General features: G+C 50.2%; 1 protein-coding gene across 18 annotated transcripts in view; it reads right to left on the bottom strand.

Moving 5' to 3' along the window:
• The window catches only part of CACNA1D (calcium voltage-gated channel subunit alpha1 D), a 299,149-nt gene that overhangs the window by 52,355 nt on the left and 221,313 nt on the right, over positions 1-25,481 (bottom strand). For 17 of the 18 annotated variants that reach the window (XM_032322272.1, XM_032322306.1, XM_032322264.1 and 14 more), the window contains 14 exons: positions 24,366-24,480; positions 23,915-23,984; positions 23,000-23,066; positions 22,109-22,256; positions 19,397-19,526; positions 15,965-16,024; positions 13,102-13,208; positions 11,629-11,716; positions 10,677-10,784; positions 10,535-10,587; positions 8,964-9,110; positions 7,032-7,233; positions 4,897-5,055; positions 3,453-3,563 (listed from right to left, as the gene is read on the bottom strand). In XM_032322272.1, coding sequence (XP_032178163.1) covers positions 3,453-3,563; positions 4,897-5,055; positions 7,032-7,233; positions 8,964-9,110; positions 10,535-10,587; positions 10,677-10,784; positions 11,629-11,716; positions 13,102-13,208; positions 15,965-16,024; positions 19,397-19,526; positions 22,109-22,256; positions 23,000-23,066; positions 23,915-23,984; positions 24,366-24,480 — 1,565 coding nt within the window. The remainder of the gene's footprint in view (positions 1-3,452; positions 3,564-4,896; positions 5,056-7,031; positions 7,234-8,963; positions 9,111-10,534; positions 10,588-10,676; positions 10,785-11,628; positions 11,717-13,101; positions 13,209-15,964; positions 16,025-19,396; positions 19,527-22,108; positions 22,257-22,999; positions 23,067-23,914; positions 23,985-24,365; positions 24,481-25,481) is intronic. The other variant, XM_032322280.1, reaches the window with a different exon arrangement.

Genomic DNA, 25,481 nt, shown 5'->3' with positions numbered 1-25,481 from the left:
GCTAAGGAGAAGAATATTCGGTCTCAAGTATTATTTGGCATTAAAATGAGTCACTTAAAATAGACGTGGTCACTGACAAACTGTAAAGACTATCAAATGTTCTTTCTAGGAAATGGAGGGTGTCCTCCAAAAAGATTGTTAATACTCTGTCAAGAGCCCATATTCCTACCAGGGGCCCTGGGACAGGGAATGCCATCCCAGGAGGCTGGTGGCACCAATGCCAGCATCCACTGTGCAGCAACTCTGCACTGGAGAAGCAGAAGGGTGCCGAAATATTCTACTCTTCCTCCAAGCCCTACTACCCTTGACTTTTCCTAAGCCCAGGCGGTCAGGAGTATAAATTAGCCATTTTTGAGGTTAGAACCAAGATCAAAATGCAGACCTGGGAACAAAGTGTGGCTATTTGGGGAAAAGCCCACAGCCTAGGCAGCTAACCTGGCCTCGGGTACATACTGGACAAAGACAGATAGACAAAGAGGAAGAGGGAGTCTTAGCAAACTGGGAGTGCTCTTTATTCCTGCAAGAGCCAGTACTTTCGAGAAGGCCCTTCTTCTTCAGTTTCCCTCCTTGGAGCAAGAGAATTCATCAGAGAAGTCCGGTGGCTTCCCCTGGGAGTACCAGAGGGAAAGGCCAGCGAAGTGGGCTTATCTTACTTCAATTAGGACCTCTCTTTTAAAAGCCTAGGATGGCACAGTCACCTCCAAGTCAAAAGCACAATCCAGAATGTACAAGGTCAATGTCAGATGGTGGGTTTTCCCTTGGGGGAGCAGAGAGAATTCACTCAATGGCCTCCTTGCTCTCTTATCTAGAAGCAATGCTCAGAACAGCTCTTCCCACGCAGGGGCTGGCCAGCTCCCCAGCTCTGGGTTTCCTGCCTGTGCCTCTCCACCTCAGCCCTCCCTGCTTATGGAGGCGGGATGACCTGACCTGCCGAGTCCGCCAACGACTTCTCCCTCAAGGTGTGTACTCTTGGGAGGCTCCATGTCTCTGGCAGGTCCTTGAATATAGAAGTCCCCATGGTCTGGTTTCCTGACTTCTTTTAGCCCATCCTCCTCACAATGCCTTCTTCTCCATCAGGAAGAATTTTCTCCAACTTGCTTTCTTTATCTGAATCCCAGAATAGCTGCAACCCATCTCTCCTGACAGATGCTGGTGAGCCCCTCACTGTGGATAACACTGTCCCAAGGGGCCCTAAACAGACTCCTCACAGAGCCAAAGGTTTCCTGAGAAGAGACACATGGGCTAGGATTTCCATGCGGCCATCTCCTGGAAGAGTCTCTCCTGGGCACCCTCTACAACGTTGCTCCTCAGTCTGACTGCTGATAAGAGAGGAGGGGTTCTCACCAGCTTCTTGGTGAAAACCTACTCCCCTGGGCTTGCTTCGTCAACCCAGAAGAGAAAAACAAGGACAAGGCAGGAAGCATTTTAAGAAGGGCTTGGTTTCTTGGTGAACGGATTCTCTCCCCCTCCTCAACATAAAATCTGCCTATCCCGGCTTTGGTGAATGCAGAGACCATCCTGCTCATGCACAGAGATGCTCCGACTGCTGTTTGCTGTTTCATGTTATGGAACTATCTTGATGGGCAAAACAACAACGCAGCACAATTTCTAGCGGAAACCACTCATTTTAAAACTCTGATTAATCAGTACTGATTAAAAATTAGCTACTCATTTCCCTCCTGATACCACCAGTCTGATCACATGCCACCAAACCCTCCTCCCGGTCTGATAGCAGCGGTTTACTGGGCAGAAGGGCACAGGAGCCCTTGGGTGCACTGGCCTGCTAGCAGGTGCACATTCGCACACGGACACATACACACTCTCACGCACACATGCCATGGGCAAGTGTGTCTTCTCTTCAGCCCAGAGCAAGCTCTGAAACATTTCGGAGCTTAACCACCAGGCAAGGGAAGACACAGCAAGGGGATCTGGAAACGTTCCATAGGTGGGTTCCGTGTTGTCTCTCTCAAGTCTTTTTTGATGTTCTTACTAGACAACCTTTTTCATCAATCCAGACAAAGATAGTTCAGAGAAGTAAAGGTGACAGGGAAGCAAACCAAAAATCTCAAAGGAAATTAAGATGGATTTGGAAAAGGAGGAGATGTTTATGTATGTAGATATGGACAAGTCACAGTAAGTTAACATCTGGCCATGCATAAGTTGCCAAATTTGACCCCACTGCAATCACCCCAAGTGATCACTTACAAGTGTCCTTTCTTTTTGGTCCACAAAGATCTGATAGAGATTGCATAAAAATTAATTCAAATTAAAGAAAGGAACAGCTTCGGATTAGAATTCCAAGGAAATTCAGAGTATGCGAAACCATCCTCTCATAATCCGACTCTCAGTAAAACCAGCGTTTCAGGCCCAAAATGCCTTATAGATGAACCAACAACCGGGTCCCCAGATTCTGTCACTTACACAAACTGAGAGTTTGGGAGCTTTGCTAGCAAAGAAGCCAAGGGTCCAATGTCCCCCAGCTCAGCCCAGATTTGCTGCTCCGTCTACAGTTTTAGAACGAGGGGACATCGGGACTTGATGATGATGGTGGTGGCGGTCACAGTAACAGTACGGACGTGTCCGCAGCATGTCACTGCATGGTGGCACTCTTCTAAGCATGGCACAGATAGTGATTCCTCACCCCTCCCACCCGCCTTGTGAAACAGGGCTGGTAGTGTCCTCACTTTATGGGGGAGGAAAACGCAGCACAGAGCCATGAAGGAACCCACTCGCATCAGCAAGTGGGGAGTATGGGTTTGGATCCAGAGCTGGATGCATTCTCTGGCACCGTTCTGCCAGCCCTGGGGCAGGATCTGCTCCCTCCCGAAAGCGACGCGATATGCTGACTAGTCCAACAGTGTTTAACAATTTCATGTCTTGTCTTAAACTCAAGTGACATTTCTCTAAGTCAAATAAACTCTCCAACCGGTAGAACTTTCCAACTGGTAGAACTTTCCAACAGTTCTTGGTAAGAACTCTCCAACCGGTAGAACCTTCCATAAAAGGTGAAAAAGAAGCTGTAGACCAAGGACAAATAAAACCAAGGTCTTTTTCCTGGAAACCTAAGAGTCAAATCGAGGCTGAATTCTTTCTGACGGGTTCTGTTAAAGCAGTTTCTCTAGTGCTCGAGCAACGAGGCCAGTTTCCCTGAGACAGCATGATGAGCTCTTCTAGAGACAGAAAACCCGGCTTCAAGCCCATCTCCATTCTACAAATCCCAATTCTGCCCCCCGCTTCTTTTTCTCAGAATTCTTTTCATGAGGTTTTACTCTGTAGTTTTGTTTTCCCATATGTACTCAGATGCTCTAATCAGATTTGAACGTTCTCAGGTGATAACCTAGTTATTGGCCAGAACAGTTCAATGTCCCTCAGTAACACAAGACGCACAGGAAGCCTGTGCTTCTCTGGGGTGATTCGGCAACAGCCTTTGAGAAGTGGGTTCAGAGACTCACCTTAGGTTTAAACGCGATGACTTTCAAAACCATCTCGACGGTGAACACCCCTGTGAAGACCATGTTCAGGATGTCCATGGCGTCGTTGAACATCTTGGACTGCTCATAGTGCTGTGGGTGAAGGCAGAGGCATGGTTCTCAGGGGCCTGGCCCAGCCAGCCTCACGAAAGGAGGCTCCCCAGCCCCCTGCTGCCTGCAGGCATCCACCCTCTGCTTGGACATGGAGGCAACCTCCACTGGTTCCAACGGCACATGGTCAACTCACCACAAAGCACAGGGGGGCCTTGACGAATGAGGATGATTGGAAGATGAAGGGGAAAGACATCCATTTCCTCTGCTCAGGATGAAGGGATTCCCACCCTTCCTCCCAGCAGGGGTTCTGTTCAGGGACTTGACCCACGCATAAGGCAGAACCCACCCAAATGCCTTTGACTAAAGACAGGATTTGGTTGGGGATAAATCTGATGCCATTTAGGTCCACTTTGTTCAACAGAAGGCAGTAACATCTTGACCTCATATTTTTTCCTGCTCATTCATAAACACTTGATTTGAAAAACGTGCCAGAGAATGTATCTCTGGTGGCTTTTAGATCCATTTTCCAGACAGCACTGGGAGCTGGTTTGATTTACTTAAGTTCTTAAAGTCAGTGCAGGAAGTGGATCTGGACCTTGGCCTTTGCTTCTGTCCTAGGGCAGTATCAACTTCACAGCATAACTGCTGGAAATACTCGCTGTTAATATCAAATTGGCCAACTGAAAGGAGTCACATCCCTCGGCCCCAGGGTGCCGAGAGGTAGCTATAATACAGGCTAAACTCGACTCCACGAGCTGGAAGATTGTCCACCACCATTCTAACCATTCTAAGAGCTCCCGGCAGACAGGGACATGGCTTATGTTTTGTTTTTCAACACTGGGTGTTCACTCTGGGTTGGACCCAGGGCCAAGGGCCTGCCCAAGGGGTGAGTCATCCAGCGCAAACCTGGCCTCAGACTAGGTATGAGAGATTTCCCATTTTGTCAGGGAAGAAAGCAAGGCTCAGGGGACTTAAACTGCCTTGCCGAGATGGCCCAGCTGGTAAGGAGTAAAGGCAGGATTGCCACGCCTTTCTGCCCTACTCCACACAGACCCAGCTTTAGTCCTTAAACGCTCCCCGGCTTCAGGGGCCCACAGGAAGTGCTGATAGAATTGAATGCCAGACTCGGGCTCCATGGGAATGTCATCTATGGTCGTGCGGTACAGACAGTCTCTTAAAACAAAAGAGCCATCTTAAATGCCTACCGTGAGAACCGTTAGCCAGAAGGGGGCTCTGGCCAGACTACAGCCCAGACTCATCAGAAAATCAAACCCACTCTCATGTGAGGGGGCGGCACTCGGCCCTCAGAACTGGGGGCAGGGGGCTGCGCAGAAGGCCCAGACGTGACCCCCGCGGCTGTCCCCATTTTTACCTGCATGGCCAAGCAGAGTGTGTTGAGCATGATGAGGACAAACATCATGTATTCGAAAGGCGAGGAGTTCACCACGTACCAGAACTTGTACTGGTAGGGGTTTTTGGGGATGTATCTCCGCAAGGGACGTGCCTTCAAGGCGTATTCGACACACTGACGCTGCAACGGGCAGAAAAGAGCAAGGAGGGGTCCTGAGCACATCCACGGGAGGAGGACGCCGGTCTCGGCTGCTCGGCGAGGGCGGACGCACTCCCATCGCGAGGGACTGTGGACCGGGGAGAACCATGACAGCACCCCCCGCGGACACCACCCTGCGTCACTAGCCGCAGGACCCTAGCTTGGCCACCTCCTCGGTTCCTCACAGCAACCTGGGGGGTGGGTAAGAGGAGCACCCGGTGTGCCTCCATTTTCCTTATTAAAACAGACGTCCAGACTGGGAAGTGCCTTGCCTGAGGCCCTGCAGGCAGAAGCAGAGGAGTGAGACCTGACTCCGGCCTCTTCCCTGCCTTTCCTCTACACCGGCATTGTATCGTGCCTGCAGTTCTGCCCAGGGCCACCTCGAGGAAAGGAAGCCAGCAAACAAGAGGCACAAAAACCCCTCCAGAGCCCAAGGGGCTGGGCTTGCTCCCCAAGACACACGTCTTGGGAGCCAGACTGTAATAACCACACGTGTCTAATGGTGAACCAGCTGTGTGTCTTCCTGGGACCTTCTGAGACTGAGGAGCTTGTGGTAGCCATGATGGCCAGAGCACTGTCCTTCCCACTCACTCTGGGGCTGAGGCTGTTCCGCCCTTTGCAGGCCGGCGGGAGCCTCCAGCCCCTTCGGCTCAGCCACTGGCCCTGCTTGCTCCTAGACCCAGACCTACTCCCAGTTGCCTGCTTTGACCCTGGCTTCTGTCTTGAGACAGCCTCCCTCTGTCCAGGATCTAGCCCTGCTGTGACCTCGCCTACGGAGTCCAGGAACCCCCAGTTCGAACCTGTTCTGGACCTCAAGAGGTCCAGCTCTGGCTCTGCTCTCTGGCTGGCCTGGGTCTTGTCCTGAGATTCTTCCAGGGGCTGGGAGGTAGGGGGAGGGGGGCTGATGAAGAGCCGAGCCAGGCTTCCCGCCAACCATCACTGATGGGATCGGAAGGGGTGCCCTGACAAATCCAAGCAACACCTTCTTATGAACCCAGCTGGCCCTGTCCTCACGGCCCCAGTGGGCACAGCTGTAGCCCAAGACACATGGCCACTTCCCCACAGGAAGCCTGGGCTGGCAAATGATCCCCACTCCTCATGTCATCATCAAACAGAGGAAACAGAGGTCCTACCGAACCAGGGCCTGGGGGAGGTCCCAGAGAAGACTCTCCATCTTTTAGGGCTGGAAGGGACCTCTAACAGTAACTCTGGGGTGTCCTCAATCTAGAGAGAGGGAAGCAAGCCCAGAGATGAGCAGTTCTCCTGACTCCCCTCAAATCTTCATGCAATCAGAGCCAAAGGCCCTGCTGCTGTTTAGACTGGTTCGAAAAAGACAGCAGATAACGAGACTGACCCCAGTACAGTCTTGGGCCCAGGTTTAATGTTAGTAACTTTCCCTGCAGTGGGATAGGTTATTTCTTCCTGAGTCAATGGTTCTCAAGCAGGGGACATTGGGCAATGTCTGGAGAGGTCCTTCAGTTGTCACAAAACCTGGGGTGGTGGGTTGTTACTGAAATCGAGGGGGTAGAGGGCAAGGGATTCTACTAAATATCCTATAAAACCACAACAGAGAACTATCTGGCCTAAAATGTCAGTAGTGCTGAGGTTGAGGAGGTCAGACACGATCTCCTGGAGGACTGTGGGAGGGGCAGTAGGTACTTCCTGATTCTGAGCTATCACTAACGGGATACACCCGCAGAAGGTGGCCTAAGCGTTCTTTGATTTCTCATCTGCAGGGTCGGGTAGATTTTCACAATGACAGGGTCTCGTCTGTATCTGGAAAACTGACTCTTCCCAGCAAGGACTCAAATTGGCTGAGAGGGTGCTGTGAACAGGATCTGAGCCCCAGGAGAGAGAGCGGGCGCACACCCTTCTCTGGGCATGGAGGAAGCTGGCCAAAGACAAGCCGCTTCTCTCTTGCTCAAGGGACAGAAGCCCAAACAGTGTGTGACTTTAACCTGATTTTTGTCCAGCTCACAGTTCTTATACTCTTTCTCTCCCTGCTCCTGAAATGTGACGATGACGAAGCCCACAAAGATGTTCATCATGAAGAAAGCCACAATGATGATGTAGATGATGAAGAAGATGGAGATCTCCACGCGGTAGTTGTAGACGGGGCCGACATTCTCTCCGTTCGAGTCGATGGCTTTATACAGCAACCTGGAGAACAGAAGGACCCGCTGAGCCCTGCCCCGCACTCAGCCCAAACGGCCGAACCGTGTGCCTCTTCTGACCCCCTCCGTGGGCCTTGCCTGTCCAACCCCTCCCCAGGAGCCCACCCCAGCCCCCGGATGCACACAGGTCTCTGAGGCACCCTCCTCGGCTGGCATTAGGCCCAGCTGGCCAGGCACCCAGAGGAGGGAACACCTGAGATACACTTGGTGATTGATGTTCTGAGGGCTGAAAAATACAAGATTTCATGGTGATTCAAACTTTTTAAAACTTTTTTAAACTTTTTTTTTTTAAAGATTTTATTTATTTAGTTGACAGAGAGAAATCACAAGTAGATAGAGGCAGGCAGAGAGAGAGAGAGGGAAGCAGGCTCCCCGCTGAGCAGAGAGCCCGATGTGGGACTTGATCCCAGGACCCTGAGATCACAACCCAAGCCGAAGGCAGCAGCTCAACCCACTGAGCCACCCAGGCGCCCTTTCATGGCGATTCAATAGTGCTCCTTTCTCCTGGCAGGACAGAGGAGGGACAGCATGTCTAAGGCATTAGTGGAACAGAAAACTCTACGTATGTCAATGAAGAGAATAAGCAGCAACCTGGGATTTCCAAAGAACTAAGAGAGGAACCCCAAACTGAAATAGACCCAGAAATTAAATATATACCAAGCAGAACTCTCAATAGGGTGGGGGGGATACTGTAACACCCCAAGTTAAATTCACCCCCACATGGATATAGACTCAGCCCTGCCCAGCCACGCACCCTGAGGCACCCTGTGCCAGCCACCTTCCCATCCATCTGGAAAGGCAGATACTACAGTCGTCCCTGTCATATGGAAGCTCAGAGAGCGATCTAAGTGACCAAAGTCACACACCTCAGGGGCAGAGTCAGGAGACGAGCCCAGCCGCTTTGAGCGCCAAGGCCCAGGTCCATGGTCTCCCCTCGGCTTCCACCCTGATTAACTAAGGCACACTGCTGAAAACCCGACTGCAGCCAGTGCCTCCGCCAGCAGGAAGGGGCTCCCTCCTGCATCTCTGCTCCCAGACCCATTAATTCCCTCATGAACAAACCCCACCCAACTGTCCTTGCATTGCACAGGATTCTCCTGTCAGTAACTCCAACTCTCCCATGCATCAGAGAGTTCCACCAGCCCCGAGAACCAGCCCGTCCACCTTCCGCCATTCCTCTAGGCATGGCAACCTGGCATCCGGACTCCGTGTACATAAGTACATTCAGGTGGCGGGGGCCGGAGCGGACATGGGCATCAGAGCGGACATGGGCATCAGAGCAGGGAAACAAAGAGACTTTCTTTTCATATTCTAGCTTTTCCCTTCTCGCTGGATTTTTTTGTTTGTTTTTTCTTTTACGCTTTACTCATCAAAATCCTAGCCATTCTTCAGAACCCTATTCTGCTCATCTCTGATTCAACAGATCCTCCTGCCTGGTCTAACTGCTTGAGACTCTGACTAGGTTTGGACCTTGAAGGGAGGAGCATGTCCGGACAACTGCTTCTTCCACAGTGCCTGACACAGCACAGTGCACAGGGCCGGTACCAAACACACCTCTTAATGAATGAGCGAGAGGGTCAGAAACAGCATGTTGGCAGCCATCCGTGGCTGGCACACGTTAGAACTCGGAATGAAGGACGGAAGGGATGGATGGATGGATGGATGGATAGACAGACGGATGGCTTGGGACACTCTCAGGAGGTTCTCTATACTCACGCAGGCCAGCCCTCGAATGTGGAGACCGTGAACAGCGCCATCATAGCAGAAAGGACGTTGTCGAAGTTGAAATCACTATTTTGCCAGATCCTCTCACGGACCACAGGGTTATCAACATCCCCATCCTTGTAGAGGATGAAAAGCCCCCTAGAGAGGAAAAGAAGTGTGGGTCATCCTGGCTTGACATACGATCAGTCACAGCTGCCCCCAGCCCACGTCCCGGCCTCACAGCTGAACGCCATGTGACTTTGTCTTCCTCCTGCTGTGCATTTCTTCTACTCTAAGGTTCCAGTAATCATTGAGTACCTACTAGTTTAATGAGCACCCCCAGAAAAATGAGGTGGCCAGCCGGCATATGCCTGATAACACACGAAACCTGCCAAACGATAAACACCTCTCATATGCAAGGGCTCTGAGCGTACACTGAATGATCAGAAGCTCCAGGATGGAGCATTCTGGAAGCTCTGGGAAACCAGCCCAGGTATCCTCTTAACTGCATTTTGGTTGTCCTCAAATTCCTTCACTTTGTACTAACAATAGTCCCAGTTTTCTTTCTAAAATAATTCTATGGTTTCTGATACACAAGATCTGTCCTTGAGTTTCATTTCTGGAAAGAGACCCATGTCTTTATGTCACCGATGGGGAAGCAGAGACTCAGCGAGACAAGAGAAGAGGTCTTCTGCCTGCTGCCATGCCGCTCAGTGGCAAGAGGTGTTCCCCCCGCCCCCGCCTCTGTAGATGGTGGCCCTGGGGGTGCACAACCAGTCATGTGCAGCCGGCACACTCCGACTGCACCTTCTAGTGGACGGAAACCCCAAACACACGCAAGAAGTATGAGCAGCCTTGCTCCCAGCAAGTGCACCCAGACCTCAGGGGTGCCATCCCCACAGGATGGGGAAACGTGGACTACCCCACGGTCTTACAGCTCTGGGCAGTGGTTTCGTGTCTGTCTTCATGTTCTTCTGGACATCCTGGGAGAAGAGACACAGGTGTTTCCCACCGAATCCCTCCTCTATCCACTCTTGTGAAGAAAAACATGTCCAAGAGGTGGGAGCCGGGAGCGAGGGGTGAAAGGGAGCCGGGAGAACCTGTCAGAAGGGGCGAGCCAGCTCCTGCACGCCAGGGAGTTGACCTTCAAGTTCTGGTTTGGGGAAGAATGGCCCATACAACTGGAGGGAGGGGCTCTCTGGGGGCACTTGTTACTTGTTATTTTAGGTTTGGTGTGCACCCCCCCCCCCCATTTAGAGACTCCATGGCAAACATCAAAAGCCATTTATCCACCCTTTTGGGGTTTGGGGTTTGAAGGTTTGGAACTAGACTGAGGTCACACTTGTACCACAGTGTGATTGTGCGAAATGCCACTGAATTGGACTGTTTAAAATGATTACTTTTATGATATGTGAAGGTCACCTTAATAACCACCTCCTGCCACACCCAACTCTCCAGCCCTGGGCTGAGCACACAAGCCTCTCTTGCAGTCCATGATGAAAATTTCTGAAATGTTAGCACAAAGGGATCCTTGAAACTTTCTGTTCTTCCTCATTGCCCACTCTGGTGTTCAGGGCACCCACCTGCACTCTTCGGGGTTACTTTTGGCTTCATCTGTACAGCGATAGAACTTCCCCTGCATATACAAGAGACAGGCAGTGAGACGCAGGCTCCCCGCCGAGCAATCAGCTGAGTCCTGCCAGAAGGCATGTACGTTCCCCCTACCTTGAACAACTGGACCCCGATGCAGGCGAACATGAACTGGAGAAGGGTGGTGACGATCATGATGTTGCCGATGGTCCGGATGGCCACGAAGACGCACTGGACCACATGCTGGGGAGAGAGGGGCCGGGGGAAGGCGGAGGAGCGTTACCCACTCTGTGCTTTCAGCCTCGGGCTAATCTCACACTGGCCAAGATTTTCCAGGTTTGTGTGCATTTTTGTATGATTTTCCAACCCTGAGTTCTCTTGCACTCGTTTTTCAGGTCGGTATCTGTGAGGAGTTACCCCTGAGGTATCGTGGCCACCCAGGAGAAGAACCCCTGAGACCAGCCCCCTCCCTGGTCTTCTCCAAAGGGGTTCAGTCTGGGGGTGCCTGGGTGGCTCCGTCATTAAGCCTCTGCCTTCGGCTCAGGTCATGATCCCAGGGTCCTGGGATCGAGCTCCGCATCAGGCTCCCTGCTCAGCGAGAAGCCTGCTTCTCCCTCTCCCACTCCCCTTGCTTGTGTTCCCTCTCTCACTGTGTCTCTCTCTACCAAATAAGTAAAATATTTTAAAAAAATAAACAAAGTGATTCAGTCTGAAGAAACGCTATGGGGTATAGCACTACCAGGCACACAGGTCCACAAGGACCCAAGCCCCCCATAAACAGACTCCAGAAAATGCAAAACCTCGGACCTTTTTTATGACCTGCATGAGAATAGATTCAAAGACCAAAGTAAACCCAAGAAAACATTACTAACAATTTTTAAAAGTGATAAACAGCAATCATATTAAGGAAAATAAATATACAAAGATAAAGAAAGTCATTTGTAAAATACTTTCAGCACTTGCCAGAGGCAGTGTTGCTGGTCAGAGATGTCCTTTCTAGACGTACAACCAGGTAAAAACCCATCAAGCCTCAGTCCAGCTCTGGCCCCAACCAAAGTAGCCCAGCCCAGAGGGCAGAAATCCAGACCTTAAGTCCTTTTGCTCTGTTGATCGCCCTGAGTGGCCGCAGGACCCTTAAAACCCTCAGAATCTTCACAACAGAGATGGCGCTGGATCTGAGGAAAGAGCACAGAACAAAGGCCGTGTTTTACAGTCAGATGAGATGCTCTGAAGTTATTTCAGGTGGTTTTCACTTCAGGACCACTGCCCGTGTGGAGCTGAGCTCACCTCTCACCGTGACATACACACTCACATGCATGCTCTGTTCTGTCCACACTCCAAAGCACTTCCTGAGCCAAGCCCAGGGGCGCTCCCAGAGGCCCTGACTCAGGGACCCAGCTAATGCAGCAGAGGCACAAGTTAGGAAATCGCTTTGTTCTTTTCACTCCACGTAAACACGAGGTAGTACTTGGCTTTTAGGCTGCAATTTTGGTTGGTGGGATTTGCTTTCTAAGTTGGGAGACCTGCTCCATGTGGGGCTTCTCCAGCCTCTGAGGAGTTCACTGTCGGGAGGAGAGATGCAGTCATCGCCTGCTTGGGGAACGGACAATGGAGGGGATGTGGGACGTGCTGCTAGGAGGGTACATCCTGGGGAAGCCTGGGAGGTGGCACCCTGGGGGGAGGGGCAGGTTAGCTAGACTAAGGGGGAAGGGGCTCCAGACAGAGGGAGCAGAGCTAGGAAGCCCCAGACTGGAAAATGCAGATGACCGGGCCCCGCAGGTGCCCAGAACTCGTGTTCAGGGGGCAGCAGCAAGGGCTGCAAGGAGAGAGGGCAGGCACACCTGGGAATTTAGGGAGCTGCAAACATGCTGTGAGAATGTCCCCTCCATCTGCAACTCCTGGCTCTTTCCCTCTGGGCAGCGGTTGGAGGTGAGGACTAACACTTCTGAGGGGGATGCAGCCTCCCCATGGAACTCAGAGGTTGTAGGTGAACACATGTTCTCATATGGGGTACTGAGGCCAGCACCTGGCTACCCCTGGAGCCTCTGCCCAGGACCCCTCGGGTAGAGCAGGCAGGCAGCCTGCCACTGGGGCATCCCTAGGGCCCTAACTTATAGCCTCTGCCCCCTCCTAGCTGAAAATTGTAGAAGCCAAGAGGAAGGGGTCTTGGACATCGAGGGAAACCTTCAGGAGCCAAGCTAAAAGGGTCCCCAGAGGCCCCCTCCCCATCCTGAGAATCTAGGACCCAAGAATTGAGGTCCTAGACGAACCCGAGCTAGAACCCGGCTTCCTTCTCTCCCAGTCAAGACTTCGCTGTTGAAAGCCAGGATCACAGAGAGTAATAAGCCCCGCCTGGCAGGGGGCGTGGAGAGGAGAAACAGGAGAAAGGATGAACTGTCCCAACGCTTTCCAGCATGCACACAAATCACAGTTTCCCGGATAACTGAAGGTAATTGTTAAAGTGATGCCTAGCCTTTATGAATCATGTTAAAATTCCTCACATTAACCATGCTGCCCCAGTCTTGTGCCCCCACTCACGCACCCACCCCAGACTACTTACTGGATCCCGAATGATACCAGGGACACCCCGACAACCAGCATATCCAGCAGATTGAAATAGTTCCTGCAGAAAGCCCCTTTGTGGAGGAAAGCTCCAAAAGTCGCCATCTATAAACAGAACCATGAGTGATTTATAGATATATATATATATTTTTTTTTTTTTCTCTCAGAAGAAAAGAAACCTGGGCTCTTTACAAAACCTTGAGGAAAAGAAAGTAGGACTTTGGTAACAAGCATGCACTAGGAAGCCAGAAATGTCAACCAACAGGGCTGAGCAACAGAGTATTTGTTCAAAAATGGAAAAGGGGCAGCCGATTTCAGATGGGTTTCAAAAGAAGAGACCAGTCTGACTCCGTGGCAGCAACGACAAGCTGCGTGTGGGAGTCCAATGTGGGCAGGTCCAAAGAGCCTCCCAGAAGGGTGTGCGTGGCCTCGCTCATTAGGACATCATCGCTGCCCAGATAACTCGGCCGCCCCACAACGTGCTGGCTCTGGCCCCTGAGACCCCAGGACAGCCTCTGTCACCCCAGCATGCCTTCCTAGTGGGGCTAGCAGAAGCACAGGAGCCCGGAGCCCCCAGACTCTCTGTTCAGAGACTTACACGGTTTTACCGAGAGGCCCCTGCCTGCTACCAGCGGGTGGTCCTCAGTGAGACACCCAGTTTATAAGGCACCGCCAGGTCCAGTGACTCCAGCACATGCAAGGGGTGGCCCGGAAGCCGGCACAGGCCTCTTCCCTGGGCAGTCAGTCACCCTGCCCTGGAGTCCCATGCCACATGCACCTAGAGCCCACACTACAGGGGCTCCAGACAGGGGCCTACCCATAATGCAAAAGGACTTTAGTGAGGAAATTCCCAGAGTAAAAACAGCAAAAGTACACCAAGTTCATGGCGAATTTAAAAAAAGAAAGAAAGAAAGAAAGAAAGAAAGAAAGAAAGAAAGAAAGAAAGAAAGAAAATAAATGGCGGAGAAGACTCAGGTGAGTCCGGGATAGAGGGCCAGAGTCAGGAAAAATATTACACTGAACCATATGAAATTGCCAGCACACCGCCGTTCTTAAGCGACAAAAATGCCAATTTCATACGATTCAACAGAATCGTCACAGAGCCTCCCCAGCCTTCCCAAGGCCGGCAGGAACTGCCGCTTCCGATGCGAGATGCTTCTTGGCGAGTCTGTGTTCTCTGAATCCTTCTGGGTTGAAGCTTGTTTTCCACCCTCTAACATGTCCTTAAAATGAAGATTAACTTGGAAGACTGAAGTCACGGAGGCAAATATCCAGAGATTTAAAAGCAGGAGTTGTCTTAAATTTCTTTTAAATAATTCTGTATCTCATTTGCCCCCAAGTCCAAGAATAACTATATCCATCTAATCACACACACAAAAAAATGTGGGAAATAAAATAAAACCTCAAAGAACCCTGCTAACAGACTGAGGGGAACATGTCCCCTATTCAGTTTTTTTACCAAAAAAAAAAAAAGAAAAAAAAAAAGAAAGAAAGAAAGAAAAGAAAAGAAAAGAAAAGAAAAACGGGCAGCTCGGAATCAAGTAGAGGCAGGGTGAGTGTCCTTGACCCACGAGACCTGGGTATGTATGTGTCCGGATTCCTCACTGTGGTGATGCCATTAGAGTTACTAAACTGGCCAGGTTCTCACTGAGGAGAGAACTCTCAACCACAGTCTGTGGTTTAAAGGCAGAAAAGTGAATGTGAATTTTTAGGTTTTTTTTTTTTAAACAAAGGTTCAAACAGAGGTTGGTTGGTTTTGTGCTGTTGTTTTTATTAAACACCACTACCAAAATAAAGGAACTCTAAGTACCCCATTCCCTGGCAAAGTTCAGCGAGGTTTCATTTTATAAATGGTTTTGTAAAGAGCCCAAGTTCCACAGGAGTCTAACACAAAATACATTTTTTTTTTTTTCCCCACGATGCACACATAAAAACTCAAAATGGTTTAAAGACAATTGTGGTGAAAATCTCCCTGCTTATCTCCCCACTCCGAGATGACTGCTCTGACAGTTGTCCTGGTACGGCAGTGACCCACACCGCTTAGCAAGTCGGGGGGGTTCTCGACTGTCTGTTGCGGGTCTCCAGACCTCGGGGGCCTTCACACTCAGTCCACAAACCACATGCGGCAATGGCAACTCTGAGCTCATGCATGGGCGGTACATTTAGGGTACCCTGTCCAAAGGGCGCCCCTTTTCTTTGCATAAATGTAAGCCCATCCATTAAAACAGATATAAAATGTCTTAACACAAAAAGACCCAGGTTATCTTGCAAATACCATTGCAAGAAAATAGTGTGTTACTATTTCAGGCCACTGAAAACAATTCAGTCCAAGAAACGAAGAGAGATACATTCCCTTCGTAGGATAAATGCTTCTCCTCTGACTCTGAGGTCAGGAAAGGTGGAAGAAGGTTCACACAGACTGATGTATCTGTCATCAGACGACAAGTTTCAGAGGATATATTTAAAAAGCAGCAAAATAATTTCCAGTCACTATGATGAAGCCAAAATAGGTCCTACATGCATTGAAAGGTTAAAAAGAAACAGCAAAAACAAGTTGAATGGTTACGGGGGGCGGGTAAAATTCTTTAGTTTAAAAAAAAAAAAAAGTGTAGCTTGATCACAGAAGGCAAAAAATAAAAATAGTCAAAAGCACTTCACGCTTCTCTGCCGCGTGTCCCACAGGAGCGGGCCCCTGAGACACGTGGCTGTGGAACCTGTTACCTTCAGAACGATCTCAAAGGCAAAAGTGCCAGTGAAGACATAATCTGCGTAACCTAGCATCTGGAAGGTAAACAAAGAATTGCAACTATTATTGCTACGGCTGCTTTGGGGCAGGTGAGGATCAAGGAAAGAGCCATTACCTTTAACAGGATTTCAACGGTAAAGATGGCTGTAAACGCATAGTCAAAGTAACCCAGTATCTGCAAGGTACAACATGGCGGGCATGAGACACAGGCATCCAGACAAGAGGGGACAGCCGCGCGCCCCCGGGGCAGAACCCCCACATGCAGGCAGACCCCCGTCCCCCGTGACAGGTCCGCTGCTGGGGTGGTGGGGGAGGACAGGAGCAGCCCCTCCTGGCCGGTTATGGGTCAGCTCTGTGACCAGAGAAGAGCATGAGGGGACACTCACCTCCTCTAACCACGCACGCAGACTCGCTCCCCTATCTCGGGTCATGGACAGACAGAGGCCCATTTCTAGAAGTGTTTTATTAACACAACCTTTGCTTGTCAGGGTATGGCCCTGGCCGACTGGCGACATCAGGTAACCTCGACTGTTATACGTGATGTTGGATTTTTCATTGCCTTTTTGGCCAAATAGAACAGGTTGCCATCTAGCTAAGCTTCGGGTTGGTGGGGAAATGTAAACAAAGGTGCGAGTGGCATCCAGGGGGGCCAGAAGCTTCCACGTGCCCCTTCGGATTCCAGCCCATGTAATCAGGGAGTCAACGCCCTTCCTTCCCTGGAGTGCAGGGCTGGGAAAGTCCTCAGTGAAGAGTTTGACTCTACAAGTAAACCCCTGCTTTTATGTCCCGAGTAACTTGGAAAGTACAACTCTTGGCCTCTGCTCCGTATCTAACACCGCCCTCTCCTGGCACTGGGTTTTTGCTTGGTTTTTACCCAGCTGGGCCCAAGCAAAGAAAAGACTGACCTGGACTTTGAATTATCAGTCCAGCTTACAAGTCACATCAGAGTTCCTGAAAATGTCATCTACTCTCCAACTGAGTCCTGCTCAGGGAACCCTTCTGGGGTCCCTGGTTCTTCTCAGAGCCACAGAGGAGGGCAGGTGAAGGAGGATGAGGGGGGCAGTGGCCAGAGTCTGACTGCTCGACCGAGGCTACTCGGCAAAGGGAACCCTTTGCCACAAAGATGGCAGCCAAGAGGCTGCCACTTGCAGAGGCCATCTTGGCTGCTGTCTTGGCTGCCATCTTGGCTGTTGCTCTTCTTCACAGCCGTGCCCTCCGGCTTCAAGAACACTGAAGAGATCAGAGCCAGAGGGATTGTGGAGAGACCCCCACCCCCCTCAACCCAGACCAACTTCCTTCAGGTAACAGAGGAGGATGCCGGGGAAGGGTCAGGCAGCAGCTGCTCAAGCGGCGCAGCCAGGAACCTCCATCCTCAAGGAGTGGGATCTGCGGAGTGCTAGCCGAGAGCCCCGGGGCCTGCGATGCGAGTCTGGGCTCCAACCCAGGGGAGTCCTTGATAGCTCCACCACGGTAAAGGCAGGGCCCCCTCCTGCAAAGGCCAACTGTCTCAGCTTAAGTTCTCCACAGGGCATTCATTGCCCCAACTGTTTCTGTTTTGAGATGTCTACATTTTGCCGGACACCTTTTGTATATTTGTGTTTCTAGCCAGGTGATGAAGGTGTTTCCAGCACACTGCAAGCCCCTGGCCCTTCCTCCATCCTAGGTCACAGCAGGACTGTTCATGTTAGAACTCCCCACGTAGCCAAGGCAGATACTGTGGCCCCCACACCAGCAATCCTGCTTGGTGCCGGAGGCCAGAGCTCCTCTGTCCTTTCCTCATTCATCCCACTTCCGCTGATAACTCAGCAAATGTTAAAACAACAACAACAAAGGCACTGCATGAGTCCACTTACACAGGTGGGGGGGGCGTCTAAAGTAGCCAAACCCTTAGTTGGAAAGAAGGGAGATTGTCGGGGGCTGGGGGAAGGAGAAATGGGGCGACGTTCAATGGGTGTCAAGTTTCAGTCACGTAAGATGAGTAAGTTCTGGAGACCTGCTCTACAACCACCGCCTACTGTTAAGAATGCTGGCTCATACACTTAATTTATCAAGGGGGTAGATCTCCTGTTAAGCATTTTTACCACAGTAAACACTGTAGTAGTTTGCAAGCACTACATGTACCCATATGTGCATCTGTTTAAAAAGAATAACATTCTTGGAAAAAGGGCAGGGAAATAAACTCATGGGGAAGTAACTACAATAAAAAATGAGAACATGAGGTCCCATGGAAATGAACTCCTTGGCAGTCTATGTTCTAGACTAGCTCCTGACCTATACTCTGTCAATAATGGTATTTTTTTTTTTTTTTTCCAAACAGCTTCTTCCCCTTGTGATTCATTTCCATGATGGACCTCAAGGACACCGAGGTCTTCGTTCCACTTGAACACTGAGCTAGAGACAGCCTCAGTGTCTCTAACACAAGCCCTGACCTGTGAGTGCAGATTTGGGGTGGGTGCAGGGCCTTCCTCTCCGCATCAACACCAACATGTGCCCTAGGAGGGGAGTTCTTCTAAAATCTGCATATCAGAGTGCCCATGCATTACCAGTCTGATAGACTCGCGTTGCTAGGCTGCACACCAACAGCCCTGGAAATGAAACGATACAACACAAGGCTTGATGGTCACAACCAAAATCCTGGGAGGCCGATCTGGGGATTTGTCTTAATTCTCAAATCTCTAAAAATCTGATGACCACAGAGAGGTACTAACCAGGCAAGGCAACAGTGCCCATGGCCTCATATGCCTGTGGGCCTCCCTCTCTTGGGTTTCCTGATAATGGCCTGAAACTGCGCTAGAGGATCCAAGCCAGAGCAGGCAACAGACTACAGGTCTTCTGAAGCTTTGAAGCATTCTCAGTCTTTGGATGTTCTCAGTGCTGAACGAACTGAACTGTTAAGATGGGAGAGCTTAGGCAAGAACTATTTTAGATACAGTTTCCGAGCACCCCAGAACAGAAAACTTAACTGGCGACTTGTTTTCTTTGTAAAACTGCCTCCTGGCCCCACAGATCATGGTTCTTCCTCTCCACCTCACCATGGGGCTCCACACACCATCCGCCCCTAACTTATGTTTCTCCCAGTGATGAGACCAAGTGGTCCCGTGTGGGCTAGACGTCTTCCCACCAACCTTAAATACGAGCTTCTGGGCACACGACCTACCTGGTTCCATTTCTCCTTTCTCTCCTGTTGGATGTTTCCAACAGGGCAAAAATCTCAAGATAGACGTAGATGGGAATTTGGCCAGGGAGGGGGAAAGAGGAACCAAAATGCTGGCAGCAAGGGACCAAGAGAAGGAGAAGCAGGGCTCCCGAATGCACTGTGAGTTTACTGCAGAGTATTTAAGAGGAAAGGTAGGGGACAGGATTCAAACCAGGCTTGTCCTGCTAAGACACAACCCCCCTGGCATGCACGACCCTTAACACCAGCTGCCTCCGGGTGAACGAGAGGCCGCCTCTAGCCTTCAGCCCTGCCTGAGTGATGGCCCCTGCCAGAGAAACCAGGGCTCGGCCCAGCCGATGACCCACCCCCCTACCCCGGCGCATGGCTTACAGTGTTCCTGAAGGAGTGGCTGCGGATGGGGTCCTCCGCGGCAAGGGCGGCGCTGCTGAGCATGATGAAGACGAGGATGAGGTTGGTGAAGATGTGGTGGTTGATGAGTTTGTGGCAGCCTACGCGGATCCTGTAGGGAAAGCCGCTGCATGGACACAGCCCTAGGTGGGGCGGGTGCCTTCTGTGTGCTGGGACTACTTGCTGGTGACAGGTCAGGCAAAGGACAGCGGTCTGCTGTGCTGCCTGTGCCCCAACCTGGCCAACCCCAGTTACCGGACTGTGAGCCCCTGGAAAGTCCCAGAAGGCAGACCCCAAGGGCCCACAGTGCTACGACTCTGTGGGTGGGCTTCCTGGAGACATCAGTCATCAAGTCCTTAAAAGTGAGGATTATGGTCAGGCTGCAAATGGAGAAACTCGAGGCTTACGCCTTTGAAATTTCTTAAGGTGACGCAGCCAGTAGGGACAGAGGGAAATTCCCAAACCAGTTGGACGGTGACAGTTCCCCCTACCCATGGCTTCCTATCCCCTCCTTAGGAAGGAACCTGAGCCCAGAGCTCATGGCAGCAGCTCACAGGGAGAGCAAAGGCTGAAACTTCCAGCCTGAAAATAAACAAGTCATGGGGATGAGCAGTACGGCACGTGGATGCTCATCAGTAACACAGTAATGATGTCATCGTGGTGAGCACCGCGTAACGTATAGACTTGTCAAATCACTACGTCGTATGCCTGAAACGAACACGATACTGTATGTCAGCTATACTTCGGTTAAAAATTAAAATTAAAATCTTATACTGCAGCCTGGCTGTATGAAAAGGACTAGTAGATGGGCTTGGTAAAATCTCCTGTTTTGTGGAGCTTCTAAGTGCCTTGTTTTTATTTGGTTTTTTGTTTTGTTTTGTTTTAAGATTTCATTTAGTTATTTGTCTGAGAGACAGAGGGAGAGAACACAAGCAAGGGGAGCAGCAGGCAGAGGGAGAGAGGGAAGCAGGCTCCCCACTGAGCAGAGAGCCCAATGCAGGACTCGATCCCAGGACCCTGGGATCATGACCTGAGCCGAAGGCAGAGGCTTAACTGACGGAGCCACCCAGGCGTCCCTTTTGTTTTTGTTTTTAAACTTTGGACCTGACCCCCAAGCACCCCAAGAACGTGGAGCAAAAGTCGAATCACGCAGGAGTTGTACAGGGATCTCATGCAACACGTGACAGCGTCTTCAGGGTCCTGCCGTCCCTGACATCTATGGGCTAGTTAGTGCCAGACTACCCTTGACCTCAACTTTTCACTTTCGAATTTAAAGATGTTGTTTTTAGCCTGTAGAATACATGTATGTTTTCCCTTGAAAATATTTTCCTTTTTCACCTTCAAAACTGGACTCAACTTTATGAGAAACCTCCCTTTGGGAGCTGCTTCGTGCAGGAATATGCCCTGCGGCGGGGCAGGGGGCGGGGGTGCAGGGAGCTTGCAGACTGTTAGCAGTTGAGTCTGCAGAACACATCCCAAGACAGTGAGTGCAGGAATGTTCATGGCTTTGGGGGGTGGGGGTGGAAATCAATCCATTCCTTCAATATATGTAGATCTAGCGAGCTGTGGGTTTCAGTAATATCAATCGAATACCTTTTTTTTTTTTTTTTTTTAAAAAAAAAAGACATCCAGGGGCACCTGGGTGGCTCAGTCAGTTAAGCATCTGTCTTTGGCTCAGGTCACAATCCCGGGATCCTGGGATCGAGCCCCATGTCAGGCTCCCTGCTCAGCGTCGAGTCTACTTCCCCCTTTGCCTCTCTCCTCTGCTCATGCTCTAAGTAAACAAAATCTTTTTTTAAAAAAATAGACACCCAAACTCTCAACAGTGATGAATTATAAAAACTACCATCAAATCCTCCAGTTACTAAGGACGGCAGCCTCGCTTCCCACCTGTGTCTCCTCAGGGACTGTGAAATCCATAGAGTTCTTCTCTGACAGCCAAGAACTGCTTCTATAATTCTAGAAACTTTTCCAGGAGCCATTCATTCCCCCCCGGTATGCCATCTGTCTCAGATGATTTAAAACCTAGAAACCAGCTAGTAAATAAATGTCATCGTCTTGCGGTCCTTGTAAGGACTGCGCTCCTAGTGAGCACCTTGCCATTTTAACACAAGAAATGCTATTTTAAGCAGGATAGCGTCTAACTGAATTGAATATCTACCACCTATAAATATAAAATATCATTGAGCAATATCCCTTTATTGCCATAGAACCCAACAGGAACCAGTGATTCGCTGAACTGGATTACAGGATGAAGATTCTGCGGGGAACTTGGCCACGAGATTCTCATCCCCAAGGAATCTCAACAGAAGGACCCACTCATGAAGGAAGGGTCCTCTGGATTGGAAAACACTTCACGGGTGACAACTCATGGACACCTGAGCCGTGGGCTCTGGCCAGCACAGGGGCCAAAGGGGAGGAGAATCTGGAAGGGTGCTTGTCCCAGCGGCTAGTCATGCTCCTAAAAGCACCTCCATCCAGGAACAGGACAGCCAGGAAGAGACAAAGGACAAAGGCAAGGCTGGAGGAAGACAGGGGTCAGAGACGACCTAAGGACTTCAACACATAGGCACAGAAGGGGGATGGGAACCACCCTCTTATAGCCCATCTCCAGCAAACCTCCCCCCACCCCCAAGCAATCTGCAGGGTAACACGGAGACACAGCAGCAATGAAATTAGAAACTGGGTATTTACGGGTTGGTCTTGCTCAGAATGAAGAAAGCACTCCCTTCAGGAATGGGCGCGATTTTCTCCTTCATGTTCAACTCTGAGATTCTGCGAGGACGGGGGCCAGCGGGGACCTCGGGTTCATCCTCCTCCTCCTCCTCTTCCTCTTCCCCTACTTTAAATGAGACACCTTTTGTACAGGCATGAAATAATGATCGCATTTGGGGCTGAATGACTGTTTGCCGTTTCACGTGGAGAGTAAACCTTCACATCTCTCAGCTTACATTGAATCAAAACCCCTCTGAATACGGACTGAGTACACTGGGGGGGCCGAGAAGTGTGCCTGTCTGTGACTGAGTGCGGTTCTGGGAAGGAGGTTCCTAGCAGTTCCAGGTCTGAGCTCAGGCAGAGGTAATCTGCAGTGGGACTGTCACTGCCAGCCCGCCAGCCCTCACTGTTTCCCCAGTAGCCTGCCACTTCAGGCTGAAAAACTGTGTGTGAGACTTCAAGCCACACAGGACCATCATCCGCCACATCCTGTCCCCTGCAGTCCCTGCTACTTCAGCCAATAAGAGCACCAGCCAATGTGAAAGGGTCAGGCAAGCAGTGCTAATGGTAGGAATGGCTGGTTGCTTCCTTAGAGAGATTTCCCAGAAGAAGAGGGGCTTGCCTGGATCCACTCTCATTTTCTCTCCTCACCTGGAACTGGGGTTACGTAAGCTACCTGCGTGACCAAGGGAAAAAAAAAACAGGGCTAACTGTTCCACAAGGGGCCTGGACCCATGGTCTCGGCAGCCTCCCCACCCACCAGCACCCCAGCTGGCCTGGCCAGCCACAGACGGAGCCTCTGATCACAGCATGGTAGCAAAGCCATATCACCTATGAATGAGAGCCTGTCATCGGCCTCTGCAACCGTACCTGGCACATCACAAGGTGGGTAGGGGTCCTTGTCTTCATCCTCTTCTCGATAGTCATCAATTGTAACCTAGGGGATGACAGAGAGGTCTTGGGAGGAGGGGAGACTCTGACTTCAATGCACTGCAGAGGACCCAGGTGAAGACTCAGCCCTGCCGTTCAGCACAGAGAGAGACGCTCTCTCCAACGTGCACACGGACAGGTGTCCCCAGTGATGACTCTACTTCAGACAGAGCTCTGAGGGCAGAGGAGGAGAAAACGAGTATAACCCCTACCGGCCGTGGCTGGCAGCACCATCCACGCCCCCCTCTACCCAGCACTGTCCTGCACACTGCATGGTAACTGCACAGCAGATTCCTGTCTCCCTGCTAGGATGCGAGCTCCATGCATGCAGGGACCTCGTTGGTCTTCTTCGTTGCTGAGCTCCAGTATCTGCCACACAGTAACTGCTCAAGAACAAGTAACCACTTAAGGAACAAACAAATGAATGAAAAATCCAGAGCTGTCCAGAGTGGGATGAAATTTGACACCATAGCCCCAAGCACCCAGATGCCCCATCCCAAGATTCCCTCTGGAGGCAGACATCTATTAACAATCCTCAATTTTAACCCCCAATGAGAAGATACTGACAAAGTCAGGTCTGACGACACAATTCCAATAAAGAAAAAAAAAAAAAGTGGTCCCTCCAGTCAAATACTTATCATGTTAGTTATCTGGTGAAACACTGATTAATCACCAGTGAGCTGCCTAAATTCACTCAGAATCCCCCTGGGAAGCCAGTGTCTATAATGGTGTGCCGCACTCTCACCCACCAGAACATCACACAGGATACTTCTCATGGTATAAATGGTACATTTATGATGAGATCAACAGATTCATTTTGAAACAAAAAGCAGAGAACTGTTGCGGGACGTATACCTTATTATCACTGTTGGCTATCTGGTTGACTTCTGGTTTGTTGTTCTTTTTATTCTCCAGGCTCTCTTTTCTACAGAGAAAAGAACACGAGAAACCGAATAACCGTATTGCTATGCACAAAAATGCTAATCCAGATTCGGAATCCACAGTGGCCTGATGAAGGACAGAATTTAACTGGAAACAACTCTAACAGCGAGAACATAGCACAACCCACACTCAGAGCTTCCCGTTCCCCTCGGTGCGCTGGGTTCATTACACAGATCACCTTATTAAAATTCTCCGGTGAGAACTCATCAGCACCGAACGCATCATTTATTTTATGACACCAGAATTAACCACAGGGATTCTTTAAGCATGGGACCACGTGACTTTTACTCTTAGCTCTGAGGGAAGGAGAGCTGAGGGCCCAGGTTCTACCCAGGATTCATTCCTTGGGTGAAAATACGATTACCTGGCAATCTTTTTCCTCTCCTTCTCTTCGGCTTCCTCTTTCTGGGCAGTATTCAAACTTTCAGCATCAGCCAGATTGTCTACAGCAATGGCCAAGAAGACGTTCAGTAGGATATCTAGTTTGAACATATTAAGGGAACAACACAATTTCTAAATGCAACTACTGGTGGTCAACGATGGCAATGTCACACCCCTCTGTGCTCTGGAAGGCTGGTAACAGGTGACTGTCCCCTGAGAGCTGTATTCATTTGGTAAAACCAGAAGGCTACAGCCTGCTTAAAAAAAACAAAACCAAACCAACAAAACCACAACACCCCAGAAACCTGTAGAAGACAGTCTGGAAAGAAGCAAAATTAAGATCTACCTAAAATGCATGAACACCTACAAACTTCAACATTTCCTTTTATAGGCACGTGTGTGTGTGTGTGTGTGTGTGCTTGTACCAACACGTGTGTCTGCACACAGACGTATTCCCAGCTATCATACACACTGCATGAAACAATCCATTCCATGAACATGGGTGTTATGTGTTTTGCATTTTGCTTCGTGCATTTTGTTTCTTTTAAAACAGGCATGTACCTATAACATATAAATCCAGTGCATGCTTTCTCAAATAGACTCTTTTAAAGCCTACGCATTATTCAAGATGATGACTGCACAAAGCAGTCTGAGTCTTTCTCATCTGAAATGGTCTTCAGTCTGTGGATACTCATTCATTCATTCCCCCCACAAACGCTGATGTACTGCCAGATGGTGCCCACCTGTTCTTTTGAATGGCCCCACTATAGCTATATCTTTTACTGTGGTGGTTGCATTTTATTTTTTCAGATCCTAAAAAGTCAGGTGACTGAACAAGCTATCAGGTTTTTGGCTCTTACTATATAATGTTATATGTGTGGTTTCCTGTGATAGAAAAAAAAAAAAAAGTAATTCCGAACAAGTTTCCCAAATCTCCTGGAAGATGCCTGTTTCCTACTCACCAGCGGTTAAGTGCATTTTTGAGAAGCACGGGGATCAGAGGGACATAAGTCAAGATGGCTCCTTCTGGGACGATGCTTTCTCCCTGGCTGATGCATGGTCATCTGTGCGCGAGACTATGGGAGCCCAGAAACCCCAG

Source organism: Mustela erminea, chromosome 1 (assembly GCF_009829155.1).
Source record: "Mustela erminea isolate mMusErm1 chromosome 1, mMusErm1.Pri, whole genome shotgun sequence".
Lineage (NCBI taxonomy): Eukaryota > Metazoa > Chordata > Mammalia > Carnivora > Mustelidae > Mustela > Mustela erminea.
This window is presented reverse-complemented; position numbering and strand designations above follow the sequence as displayed.